Source organism: Cicer arietinum, chromosome 4, assembly GCF_000331145.2.
Source record: "Cicer arietinum cultivar CDC Frontier isolate Library 1 chromosome 4, Cicar.CDCFrontier_v2.0, whole genome shotgun sequence".
Lineage (NCBI taxonomy): Eukaryota > Viridiplantae > Streptophyta > Magnoliopsida > Fabales > Fabaceae > Cicer > Cicer arietinum.
The window spans coordinates 8,570,475-8,583,804 of record NC_021163.2 but is presented as its reverse complement, the minus strand read 5'-3'; the positions used below and the strand labels follow the sequence as shown (position 1 = coordinate 8,583,804).

At 25.7% G+C, this 13,330-nt stretch overlaps 2 protein-coding genes across 2 annotated transcripts; one reads left to right on the top strand and one right to left on the bottom strand.

Annotated features, from left to right (window-relative positions):
• The first annotated feature begins 5,835 nt into the window (after window positions 1–5,835).
• LOC101498490 (ras-related protein RABC2a-like) lies at window positions 5,836–9,385 on the top strand. Its single transcript, XM_004496073.4, has 6 exons — window positions 5,836–6,120; window positions 6,782–6,850; window positions 7,855–7,920; window positions 8,461–8,582; window positions 8,754–8,882; window positions 8,958–9,385. The coding sequence occupies exons 1-6, from the start codon at window positions 5,973–5,975 to the stop codon at window positions 9,063–9,065; spliced, it is 642 nt and encodes a 213-aa protein (XP_004496130.1). The 5' UTR covers window positions 5,836–5,972; the 3' UTR covers window positions 9,066–9,385.
• Window positions 9,386–11,071: 1,686 nt separating this feature from the next.
• On the bottom strand, window positions 11,072–11,542 carry LOC101495972 (agamous-like MADS-box protein AGL80). The gene has a single exon (XM_004496242.3). The coding sequence runs from the start codon at window positions 11,540–11,542 to the stop codon at window positions 11,072–11,074; it is 471 nt and encodes a 156-aa protein (XP_004496299.1).
• Window positions 11,543–13,330: the final 1,788 nt, after the last annotated feature.

The window sequence follows — 13,330 nt, the reverse complement described above, 5'->3', positions numbered from 1 at the left end:
ATAATATAAATAAATTAAATTTATAAATTTTCAATTTGTCGTGAAAATGCATTAGGTTATATGAAACTTCAAATTAATGCTATTATTTTAATTTATAAAATTATCTTATACATAATTTTAATTTTATATTGAAATAAAATAATTTTAATTAAAAGTTAGATTTAAATTTTATTATAAATAAATTAAAAGTCACTTATTTTAGTTTTTGTTCAATCTCATTTTAATCTAATTTCAAATTACTCTCACATCATTTGTTTTAGATGGAGATATTAGAAATAAAACAATCAAAATTATTAAATTATTAAAATTAAAAGTTGATCAAATATCAATTATAAAAAATAAATTATACATGTCGATATCATTAAATTAGATATTTTATTTTAAAATTAAATTTAAAATTTTACAATTATATGATTTAATTAAAATAAAATTTATCAATTTAAAAAAAATTAAAATATAATCTCTTTCTACATAAGTTCATAAAATTACCATCATTTTCAAAAAAAATATAATTTTCTTCAAATTCAAAAAGTGAATTCTTCACATAAACTTAAATTTGATCCCCAAGACTCCATGAAAATCAACAATGTTTAATCTCCAGATAAAAAACTTATACTTTTTAATTTTTGTGGTGGCACGTGAGTGATAATGAGGAGCGACAGTGAAGTAAGCGGGTCGCAGGGCGCTTATGTGTCGGATTTGGACGATCGACCAAAGATATGCCTGCGCCTGCTTCTTGTTTTAGCAACAAACAAAGACAAATAAATTAACCTTTTTTATGTTTAAAAAAAAAAAACAATGAACCCTTTTTCTCAATTTTGTCAAAACAATATTTTAGTAGACGCTGACCAAGGAAAGAGTAAGTTACGTTACGTACAATTATGTCACGGCACACTAAAGTCCGGTTTATTATAAGTTTAAAAAAAAGAAATTGATTTTAGTATTATTTAATATATAATTTTATTTTAATTGTAGTTTTAATCTCATATTAATTTATAAAATTATTTTTTTTTTAATTTTAAAAATCGACAATTTTTATTATTTTATTTTATTTTTTAACTAAAAAATGATAATGTGTGATATTTTAAATAATGTGACATATGATACCATGATGAAAAATAATTAATACCCATAAAATTTAAATAAAATGCCAAAAAAACTTAACTTTCAATTTTAATTTTTTCATATTTTTTATTTAATTAATAACATAATAATAATTAATACATTTATATGATTTTATATCATCGAATTATATGTCACATCATTTAAAATATGTAAAATTGTCATGTTTTAGTTTAAAATTTTTAGAGAGGCACAAAAACTGTCGACTTTTAAAATAGAATGACCAATCTCACGAATTAGTAATAATAGAGGGGCCAAGACTGCAACTAAACCTATAATTTATTTTAAAAACTTTTAAAAAATAAAAAAATATTTTATGTTTATCTATCATTATGAAAATCAATTATTAAAAATAAATTCTTTTTAAAACTACTTAAAATGATTTTAAAAATGCAACTTTTATATTATTTTTTAGGTTTTATTTATTTTTATTAAAAATTATAGTAAACATATATAAACTTTCAAAAATAATTATTTTATGAAAAAAATTATATAACAACCACATCTTAATGTTTTGTTTGGTTTATATCAAATAAAAGAAATAACGTGAAAGAAAATAAAAATAAAAAAAAGACAAAAATAAAATAATTATTGAACTTTTTGATATAAAAAAAGAATTTTATAAAATAATATAAATACCCATATATTGAGTTGTAATAAATAGAATAAAATAATAAACATTTCACATACATCAAATATAAATTAAAAAGTAAAAATAAATTAATTAATACGAGGAATACATATCCTACTTCTTTTTTAAAGAAAGTGATTTCATAAATTGGGCTAATGCTTCTAGAAAGGGTTTACGACGAATATTCTTCAAGTACAAAATGATTTATGGATGTTCGTTGTTGATATATGTCATCTTTCAATGTTTGCTTTAGCTTATACTAGAATCTTATTGCACGTCCAATGAACACTACACATAGTAGCTTTAGGCTAAACGCACGAAACCACCATTGTTTCATACTTTTCCAAACACATGTATAGTCTTGCAACAATAAACATTGACATTTTATAATTAAACTGATTTTGGTGGAGCACCTATCAATTTCATTATTTTGAAATATTTGTCTTTTGTTTTCTTTTCAAATTGGTCAAAAAAAAATTTAGATGCAAAATTGACTTTTTTTTTTGTCCATTCTCTCATGTTTGTATAGCTGCAATCTAAAAAGAGAAACGAAGCTTGTAAATCATGGTTTCCACTCCCTTTTCCTCTTTTTTTGAGATTCGTCTACTTAAAGAGTATGTAAATAAGTTCTACAACACAAAATATAAAGAGAACTAATATCATCAGAACTTGAATCTTCTGAAACTATTGTATGATGCAACAATTATAATGATTATTAAATTAAATAAAAAATATATTTTAATCTAAACATGTACTATTATAGATATCCACGAAGATGTTTCTTCCTTCCATACACACACGTGCACGCGCGTATACTATTTCTAAATAAATACATAAGAGTGAAATATCTATCATTATAGACGCTCTAAGGGTAAAGAGATTGAGATTGCCGACATAAGTTGACACAAATGCAATGTTGCATAGAAGATTGGGCAAATGAGGCATTCGCTTAACTCTCTATATTACAATTTCTTTATTTTACACAACCTCCTTTTGACCCACAATAATAGATGTTCTGATAATTAAAAAGTTTACTATAATATTTTAGAGAAGACAAAACTTTGATTAAATAAAGTGAACCAAATAATATCATATTAATTCTTTCTATATTTATATTCCACAAAACATTACTTCCTATTTTCACCAACTAAAAGAAGCTTTATTTTATATTTTAGTATTTGTAATTATCTCTTTTCTTTCGTTTATTTTTATTTATAGTTTTAACATTAGAAATTGTGATAGATTTTCTATTCATTCAATAAATATTAGTTAAAATTTTTAAAATGTGTTTGCTAAGTTAAGTCTTATTAATTTTTTCCATCAAAATTTATTTTAGACCTTAAAAGTTTTCTTCAAGATTTTACATAGTTGATCAAACTTTTCCGCAACAATAACTATAACATGAGTTTATATCCAAAATTCTTTCACTGAATAATATATCTAAATTTCATTGTAACATCTCTCCTAAAATATTAGTATTACAAAATTGAAGAGAGAGAAATTAGTAGGTTCATCATAGTTTATCATTTAAATCACGAATTGTTGAGGTGTTAATGATAATAATAAGTAAAGTTAATTATTATTTATTATTTTTCTGACAAGGAGATTTTTCTTATGTTAAATATGGAAACTTCTTTAACAAGGAATTGATATTGGTAGTTAAATAAGTCTTGTATCTGATTTGTTGCGTTATTTGGAGTTTTCTTTTTGGAAGGAAATTTCGGTTGAAAATGTTACTGGCATACGTGTTCACCAAAATATTTGTTATAATAAATTATTTAAATTTTATAGTTGAAGCAGAGTTACGTTTGGTTGACAGAGGAAGATGAAGTTTTAGTGAAGAATATAATAACATAAGTTACACTTCGTGTAAGTGACCTTTTAACGCTCTACCTTATTTTGTTTAAAAGAAACACTCAAGCTGATTCGTTACGTATATTATCAAACATCCAATTACTTAATAACACATCATTTTTTATATTTAAATAATTTTCAAGTTAGTCTAATATTGAATTATATTTAGCGGTATTTATTTTTTTCTCAAATATACGGAAAAAAAATTAGCTTTATGTTTTTTAATAGCGCTTATGGTTCTTGCAATATGAACAGATCTAGTTGTAATTTTGTAGTTTTTTTAAATTTTTTTATATGTAATTTTGGTTTTCTTTTACTTTTGGTTATTAATGGAATTTAATTATTCATAAATGGACGTATTGAGTCATCATTTTTATGTACTTTTTTTCTATTCCTTTTTCGCTTAAAATCCATAATTTTTCTCTCTACAAATCTCTAAAGCATTAATTGTATTTAAAACATCAAAATCTCCATCTTTATCATTTTCTATGTGTTTCACGATATTTAATTTTCTTTTGTATTTTTGAATCTTCAAGTTGTGATTGTGTTTCACATGTGACCAGTTTTAAAACGTTTTAACCAATTTTCTATTTCTTTAGAGAAATTATATGAAGAAAGTGACTTAAGATTATGTAAGGAGAAATTGGAGACTTTTGAATTTGAAAATTGAAGGAGGAATCAAAAAGACAAAAACATGATATTTTTTGTTTTATTTTTACATAAAAGTTTTAATTTATTTAATTTAATAATTATTAACTTTTTTATTTAAATATTATATAAAAAATGATGATTTAGATTTCACGTCGATAGAAAATATTGATTTAATAGATCATATCACTATTTTTAGATGGTTAGATATAGTGTTAAAGATCTACGGTGAATAAATAATAAAATATAAAAAATATAATTTTATTAGAAATAAAATTAAATTGATCTCATATTACGAAGATCAAAAGTACTAATTATTAATATTTTTTTAATTTATGGCCAAAATCTTATATGAGATACTCATCATATTGTTTTTTTTTAACCATTTCAAAAATACATTTGAAATGATGTATACAAAAATTAAATATATTCGGAACACCAATTTCATATATGTAAATGAATGAATTAGTTGTTTAAATATAGTCGAAAAATAATTGACACAAAACAAACTTTTTGTTTTTACTCAAATATACTTACAATATTTTATTGATAATAATATTATCAATACATGTGGCTAGATCACTGAGACAGAACAAACTTGTTTAAGCATGAAGTGATCTTTTGCATTAGCAAGATGTAGTTAAATTCAGAAAATGTACAAACATGCATACAAGTATGAAACATATTTTAGTCAAAAAAAAGTATAGAACATATTGTGGTCCGAAATGGAGTAATATTTTGTTTCCGTTTGACATGATTATGATTGTGATGAGTAAATATTATGATTGTGATGACTGATTATGTTTCATAAATGTATAAATAAAACTTGCACACTTGAAGTTGACCGATACTATTAAAAGACAATATTCACTTACTTATTTTATTTTTAAATAATTAAATTATTTATATATTATAAAAAAATTATAAATTATTTGAAATTTTAATTTATCTAACAAATGCTGATATTGTTAGGTTGAACTTATTGTTCTGGGTTTGAACTCGAGATCTCACAATTGCATTAATTAATTATGATAGAATTTACTATATATTTTAAGATTAAAAAATATTATAAATAAAAAAAATGTTTTTATTAAATTATTCTTATTAAATATTGATACTTATAATTAATATATAGTATAATTAAAAAAATTAAAATGATTAGTTATTTTAATTTTTATTTATTTATAAATATATCAATATTATATATAAAAAAGAGAGTATAACAGTGATAAATACTTAAATGTCATCATGATTATATAGTTAGGAGTTTGATTTTTAAACAATTCTAAAATAAATTTTAGAGAGATTAATTTCGATACATAATGTAGCGACTAGCGAGCAACATCTAATTAAATATTGAATTTGAGACTTAATAGGTGGACTAAATATTTATATTCCGATTTGAAGTGAGACTTAATAGTTATGAAAATAAGTTGGAAATAATTGTGATGATCGAGTAAAAAAAACATAGTTCCCTATGTTGTTGTTATGAGCAGAAACCCAAGAAGAAACGGCGCGTGGACGGAATAAAAAGATATTATATAAATAAAAGAAGAGTTTAAAAGAAAGAGGACATTTGTCCTAACGAGGCTGATTTTGTTGGACCAAACTCTCAACCGCCTGGACGGACTACTTGCCAACCTTACCTTCTTCTTCTTTCTCATCATCATGCTCAAATCATTCATTCTTCTTTTCCATTAATTAAACAAACATCAATATGGCTTCTTCTTCAAAAGTTGGAAATAGCTCCTACGATTACTCCTTTAAGGTTTTGTTGATTGGTGATTCTGGTGTTGGCAAGAGTAGTCTTCTTCTCACCTTCATCAACAACGCTAACTCACTCCACGATCTCTCTCCCACAATTGGTTCTCTTCTCTTCTCTTCTTTCCTTTTATTTTCTTTTTTCTACTTTCAATTCTCAATTGTCAATTTCAATACCTTCATCATTCTTAACTTTTAAGACCAATAAGTTCTTTTCGTCGTCGTTACTATAATCCTTTGACTGATATCACATCTATTGATGTAACTTTACTAGAAGATTTCTTTCGTTAGTTTTGTTTTCGAATTTGTCTTTTAATAGTTAGTTTAATCTATTAAATTTTCAAGGGAAGATACACTTAAAAGATGTTTTTCAATTTCAATACATTTAGGGACTATATTGATAGTGTAACACACACATTTAAGGACCAAAAGTTCAACTCATGCTTAATAGTATTCATTTTCAAAGTTATATTCATTGGAGTTTCGTAAGTCATCTTGTATATTTTGAGACTTTTTTTAATTAAAATTCATTATCATATCTTGTTTGAAGTTTTGACTAGGCTTTGGACCTTCTTTGTTCATAGTTGTTGATTTCTCTGTTAATTAGGCTAATAATACATTGTCAGAATTTTGTGCTATTGGCTTTGAAGTTTTCACTTCATATATGGTTTCGTGTTAAGTAGCCTAAGGAATTTTCACACTTTAATTTTCTTGTTATGTTTTTTGTTACATACTGAGTTGCTGGTATTCTTAAATCATTCACAGGAGTGGATTTCAAAATCAAGCATTTTACGATTGGTGGTAAAAGATTGAAGCTTACTATTTGGGACACAGGTAGGTGTTTTTCTAGTTTTTTGCTTTCATATTTTCATTTATCTATTTGCAAAGAAACTTCTTAGGTAATGTTATAAGGAATAATACCAATGCAATTCTGTTCGATTACTAAAATTTTCAAATGGTTCCTTCTCTTCTTTACACCATCTAGATTGCTCAATGATGGTTGAAGCAATTAAATAGCCTTTGTATCACAATTACCTAATCATAAACAATAAAAATGAAAAATATAATGTGCTTTAGCTTTAGTTCTATGTCCGAAGGGTGAGATGATGATGAAGAAATCTCACTAAGAATCCCAAACAGAGATTACAGAATGCTTTAGCAATCTGATATTGTTAAGACTAATACATTTAAAACTATACTAATCTTGAAATATTCATGAAATAAATTCGAGCATATGCCGTGAAAAAATCTGCAAGGCTGTAGGACTCATCTGCAGTATTGTTCACCTTGTCTCAATAGAATAGACCTCATGGTTGTGTTCTTCAAGGACTTGGCACCAAAGACGTCCACATCAAGTAAATTTGAGTTAGCCTTGAGTCTAACATATACTACTTCTCGAGATGTTGCTCAGCTGAGAACATAAATGTTATGGCGTACATATGTTAAGCCCTAGATCCAGGTTCCATGAGATATTTTAGACGACGAGTCACCAATTTCTAGAACGATCTAGATAGATCCATTATGGTGAGTCATTGGTTAATTTGTCAGAATATGTCAATACTATAAGTAAGGAATTGTTGATAGTTTATGTACTGCATTTCCTCTTCCTGTATTGTACCACCAAAAAGTGGTACCTTACAATAAACCAAAGCCTGTAAACAAAACTCAGCATCAGCATCTTTTGACTGATAGAAAGTACTTGAAGAAATATGCATTTATCTGTGATAGCACTAGCTTGTCAATGATCAGTAGCGATGATTTTTCTTCATCCGTGAGTGTATATGAAACATTGCATTATGACCTGTTGCAGTTAGATTAATATTTAGTTTTTATGGCAGCTGGACAAGAGAGGTTTGGAACAGTGATATGCTCTTATTACAGAGGTGCACATGGAATCATTCTTGGTATGCTATATATATTACAAAATTGAATTTTATTTTTTATATACACATTTAGATTTATGACATGTACAGATGTAGTTTGTGTAGGTTTTTTTTACAATCTATTGCACATGTTCAAACAGTATATTACTCTCCCCTTAATCGTTTATCTTAGTAATGATGTTTACTATATATAGATAGTGTCATTAAAGTTGAAATATACAACAACAACAAAAATCAAATTGGAGATAGAATTAAGTTATACACAAGGATGCCAAAATGTTGGAATATTCCAAGTTTGAAAAATATTAAGAGACATAGAAGTAAACATTAGCAATTAGTCTTATAATTGTGAAAATTACATTTTGTCTAATATTGTTGTTCTTTCATTAACTAGCAGTTTTCTTTTATGTCTAGTTTTGGTCAGATGTACTGTGAGCTATGCAAACTGCTCTTTTTCATATAGTAATGCTTGCCCTTGGAAGGAACATTTTACTACAAATATTACTGATATAGCCTTTAGTGTTGACGTCTAACAGTTTTTTCTTCAATTTTCTCATTTAGTCTATGATGTAACACGGCGAGAGACATTTACAAATCTGGTGGGAATATGGACCAAAGAGATTGGACTTTATTCCACTAATAATGATTGCATCAAAATTCTTGTTGGCAATAAGGTGGATAAGGTGAATTTTACAGTCTATGGTCTAGCAGTCCTTTACTTCCTCAGGAAAAGACAGAAAACCATTAAGATAATATTTGGAATACGAATAGAACTTCAATCTATCATTTTAATTTTCTTGCATGTCTTTGAGGATTTTAAAAGAGTTTCTGATGTATGGCTTTTCACTTTTCAGGAAAGTGAAAGAGCTGTAAGCAAAGAAGAGGGTATGGCTCTGGCACAGGAACATAGATGCTTGTTCCTTGAGTGTAGTGCCAAAACTAGAGAAAATGTTCAACAGTGCTTTAAAGATCTCACATTAAAGGTATCATGATTTTTACAAATTTTATTTTTCTAGAAGCCATGATGGATACTTAGTACCACTTAAATTGATTTACAGATATTAGAGGTACCAAGTTTGCGGGAAAAGGGGTCCGTAGAAGTGAAGAGACAAAAGCAAAAAAAGCGCATATACGAGACATCGCAAAGAGGTGGTTGCTGTTCTTAGTAAATATGCTGCAACATGATTGTGCAAAAGTTTTGAACAAAAGGTATACTACAGTTACTATCTGGCCTTTTGTATCATATCAAGTGTCACAAACAATCACGTAGTTTGGATTTTGAGTGCTTCAGATGGATATTGATCTCTCAATACCTCTTGAAGCCACAATTTAGTATTAGATAATAATTTATAAGAAAGCTCTTTAATATTTTGTGCTTTTTCTTACTTTTGTTCCAGTTTTGGAAATACCTACAATATTGTACATCATATGTAAATATGTCTACAGTTTGAACGTGTTAAGGTTGATTTATGATTTGGTTTGGTTAGGATTTGCAGCAAATTTTTATGCACTATTTTTTTGGGACGAAATACATCAACTTTGTTCGACAATTTTTTTCTTATAATTTGGGATGGAGGGAGTGTGTCTGAAGATTTATGAGGACTGGAAATCAATGTTTATAATCCTGTTCTATTGGCAATTTATGCTTAAAGTATGATCAAGCTTTTATCTTTTGGTCATGTGAAATGAAAGGGATCACTATATATGTAGAACATAAATTCTTCATGTAGCATTGAATTGGGACCGTGAGTTCAGAAAAATTATAACAAGGAAGAAAGAATATTCATTTGTTGCAGAAATTCTTGTTTTACTATAAAGTATGGTGGATACATTACAAAGATATAGTAGTAACAGCTACATTTAGATTTTCATTCTGGGGTTAACAGAATTTAAGTTTTGTAAAAGTTGAGAGCTAAATAATAGAATTTAATTTATATATATAAAAATTGTAAAGAATTTTTACATGACTGATCATGATTAGTCGACTGTGTAATTTTTTTTTTTACAGTATCGATGTATGAAAATTGAATTCTTATGAACAATATTTAAGAGATAATATATCAAAATGAGGCTAGAGATCACTTTTCTAGATGTTTAATCAATGCAGGGTACCCGACATCGGGTTTGGGTCATGTGGAAGGAAGTATCCTAGATCTCATAGCCCTAGAGTTAGATCTAGAGTTTTTCGATTGGAAATAACATTGAAGTTACATGTAGATGAAAAATGACATTAATTTGTGTAAAGTAATCTAATCTACTTCAAAGAGTATATAATTCTTAGTTTTTTTTATAGATAAAATGATATAATTATTATTAAAAATGTCCACTTAAGTTTGAGGTTTGAAGTTCGAATTTGAGATATATCCAATATAATAATATTATATTTGTCAGCCAAATTAAGACTTAACAATTTTTAGTTTTTCTTAATAGTATTTTTACCCAAATAATCAATAATTTAATTTTTCTTATGAATAAAATTTAAAGTGAGGGAATGATGTTTTTAGAAAAGCTCTATGACTCATTAAGCACTTACAAATATATTTACATTTACTCTTTTTTAATGGCATCAGTGAAATTGGACCTGCAACTGTTGAATTCAATGAGTAATCAAATATTTAAATTTGAACTAGATTCTATTGAAGAGTCGCAATAGATTGACCGGGACAACCATCGCAACCATATTATTATGATTTTATGTTGCATAGATTTGTCCTACCCTAGAATTAAGGATTTGTTGTTAGTAGGTGGTTCCGTTGATGAGTTAAAAAATATCGGATACGTTATTTGAAAATGAGATTCTGAATTTAAACTTAATCAACTGTCGTAACTACTAATTTACTAACATTTGCTATTAAAAATAACATTAAGCTAACTAGAGTCTATCCTTAAAAAAAATCCTTACAAATATTGCATCTTAGAATTAGGATTTTAATTTAACTTCAGTCAAGTTATTATAAAATTAGAAGAACTATTTTTTGTTTGTGTAAATTAAGATTCTAAAGTATAATGAAATTCTAGGAGGATATCTCAATAGAAGAATTAGAGAGACAAAGTTTATTTAAATCCATAAAATTTTATTTAGACAACCTAATGATATAGGTATGAGAAAAGTATAAAAAAACAACAATAATAAAATGAAAAAAAAAATAAAAATAAAAAGCAGAGGAAATAATTAATCAAGTGTAGCAAATTTATTATCAACCTCCCTCATCTTCTTCTCAATAAGTTTATCAAAATCTTTAAGTTCTTCAGCAGTCAAGTCATCAGAGAGAATGTTGCTTTGCATAAAACCAAACATAAGAAGGTTCAACTCTTGCTCACGATTGTCATGCTTCTGTTTTCTGAGCTGGTCACGAGCTTTAGCAATTCTTTGCATGATGAAAGTCTCTTGATTAACATTTCTGGTTTCATCTATGACTGATGAATTTTGATATCTCTCAATCACTTTCCTTGCTCCCTCTGGATTTGGCCAAACCTCTGGTTGAGTATCAAATGGACTTGAAATTATAGCACAAGCTGGAATACCACAAAGTGTTGTGAGTTCATTCACCTTTTTTATGAAACCCTTTTTTCTTTTATTGTAGCTTGCTTTTCTTGCTGTGTCATCGGTGATAAAGGCAAGTTTCACCTTCCTCCTAGTCATGGATGCAACACAACTATCAACAATATTACCACAATTTTTAATATCTTTTTTCTGCGTTATTTTCTCCTCTTCTTCATCTCTTATAAAGAGCAATAATATTAATTTCATATACCATTTAAAATTACAACAAAATCCTTCTTTGGACAATATATGTCATCTTTGGATCAAAAGGAAACATATCTAGGAATGTATTATTCCCACATTTTACATTGTCCCAATTTGTGTATAATATTAAAAAATTATTTATATACCTTAATGTTTTTTATATTATTATTACATAATATAGTACTCTATTTGTTATTTTTTTAATTATAATTTTTAGTTTATTAACGCATATAAAGATAAGATAATTAATGAAAAAAAAATTATGACTTTTGATGAAAATTATTTGTTTTTATTTATTATAATGTTTTTAATTATTTATTATCCTTTTCTACATATTTCTCTTAATAGTAATTTGTATTATTGATAACACAATAGTTAATGTTTCAATAAATTTTAAAAAGATAAATGAATAAGAACATAATTCTTTTGCAAAAATAATAGATAAAAATAAAAGAAGGAATATTTGACTATTATTTGAACTATAGGGTCTCTTTGTTATAGTTTATAAAAAAAAATAGTTTTGAAGTTCAATAATTTAGATGTTAATTTTGGGTGATTTTTTTAAAAATAGAATTTATTTCGTCTTTGTTTAGTGTAATGAAATTCTCTTTTTTAAGAAAAGCAAGCATGGAAAATGATTTTCTAGAGAAGTTATTCAAATCAACTTTTCATTTTTAGTTATTTTTTATTTATTTAGATTATAATTTTTTTTAAACTATAACAAATGGATAGAAACTTCTAAAAGTGATTAATTTTCTTAAAAGAATCTTTTTTCCAAAAAACTTGTAACAGACATACTCATAAGTTAGTTAGTTATTTTATTTTATTTTAGTATACATTGAATATCTATATATATAATTGCAAAGATTAATCTTTCAAGTCTAAAAATTTTGACAAAAAATGTATAAGAATTAAAACTAATGATTGTTAAAACTTTTTATTTTAAAAAATATTTAATTACAAATAATATTTTTATTTTTTTCCATTCAAAATTTCATTTATTAAGATTATAATTATTTTTTAATATATCTATTTTTATTTTCTATAATTCCTTATTTAATATTATAACCATATTTATGCTTTACCTTTTCAAGATTTTTCTTTTTTTAATATTAATTTGAAAATAATTTTTTTATTAGTGAAACTAATATTCTCTTTAGTATTTTTGAATTTTCATTTTCACCTTTTTTCATTTGTTATGATCATAATTGCAATCATTTTTAAAAAATTCCTATTTTTGATTGGCCAATTATAATTCTTTATTTTATTTTCATTTTATGGAAAATATAAATGTTTCCCTTAAATAGTTGATATAATTTTTTTCCATTAGATGTATTTTATTTGTATCCTACGAATTTGCCTCTCCTATGACTATATCATTTCGTTTTGGTTTGTAAAAGGAAAGAAAATTCTCATTTTGGTTTATTCATATATAAATTAATTTAAATAACTATTATTATCATTTTTCCATCTAAATTTCAATTTTCAAGACTATAATTCAATATCAATTTGCATTTTCGTGATTACAATTCTTGGTTTCTTTTCCTACATTTATTTAATTATAATTATTTCCTATTAGTACTCGTACTAAAAGTACTCATCTCCTATTTATTTAGGAGCTACAACTCAATTTATTACATTTTTATAGGTCAGTTAATAATCCCATTTTATACCGTGACATTG

Excerpts from the sequence above, each read along its gene's own strand:
- LOC101495972 (XM_004496242.3), bottom strand. The coding sequence starts at position 11,542 with ATGACTAGGAGGAAGGTGAAACTTGCCTTTATCACCGATGACACAGCA.
- LOC101498490 (XM_004496073.4), top strand. The coding sequence starts at position 5,973 with ATGGCTTCTTCTTCAAAAGTTGGAAATAGCTCCTACGATTACTCCTTT. Across the intron at positions 6,121-6,781 it reads CGATCTCTCTCCCACAATTG|GAGTGGATTTCAAAATCAAG; the intron begins GTTCTCTTCTCT and ends AATCATTCACAG. Across the intron at positions 8,883-8,957 it reads TTAAAGATCTCACATTAAAG|ATATTAGAGGTACCAAGTTT; the intron begins GTATCATGATTT and ends ATTGATTTACAG.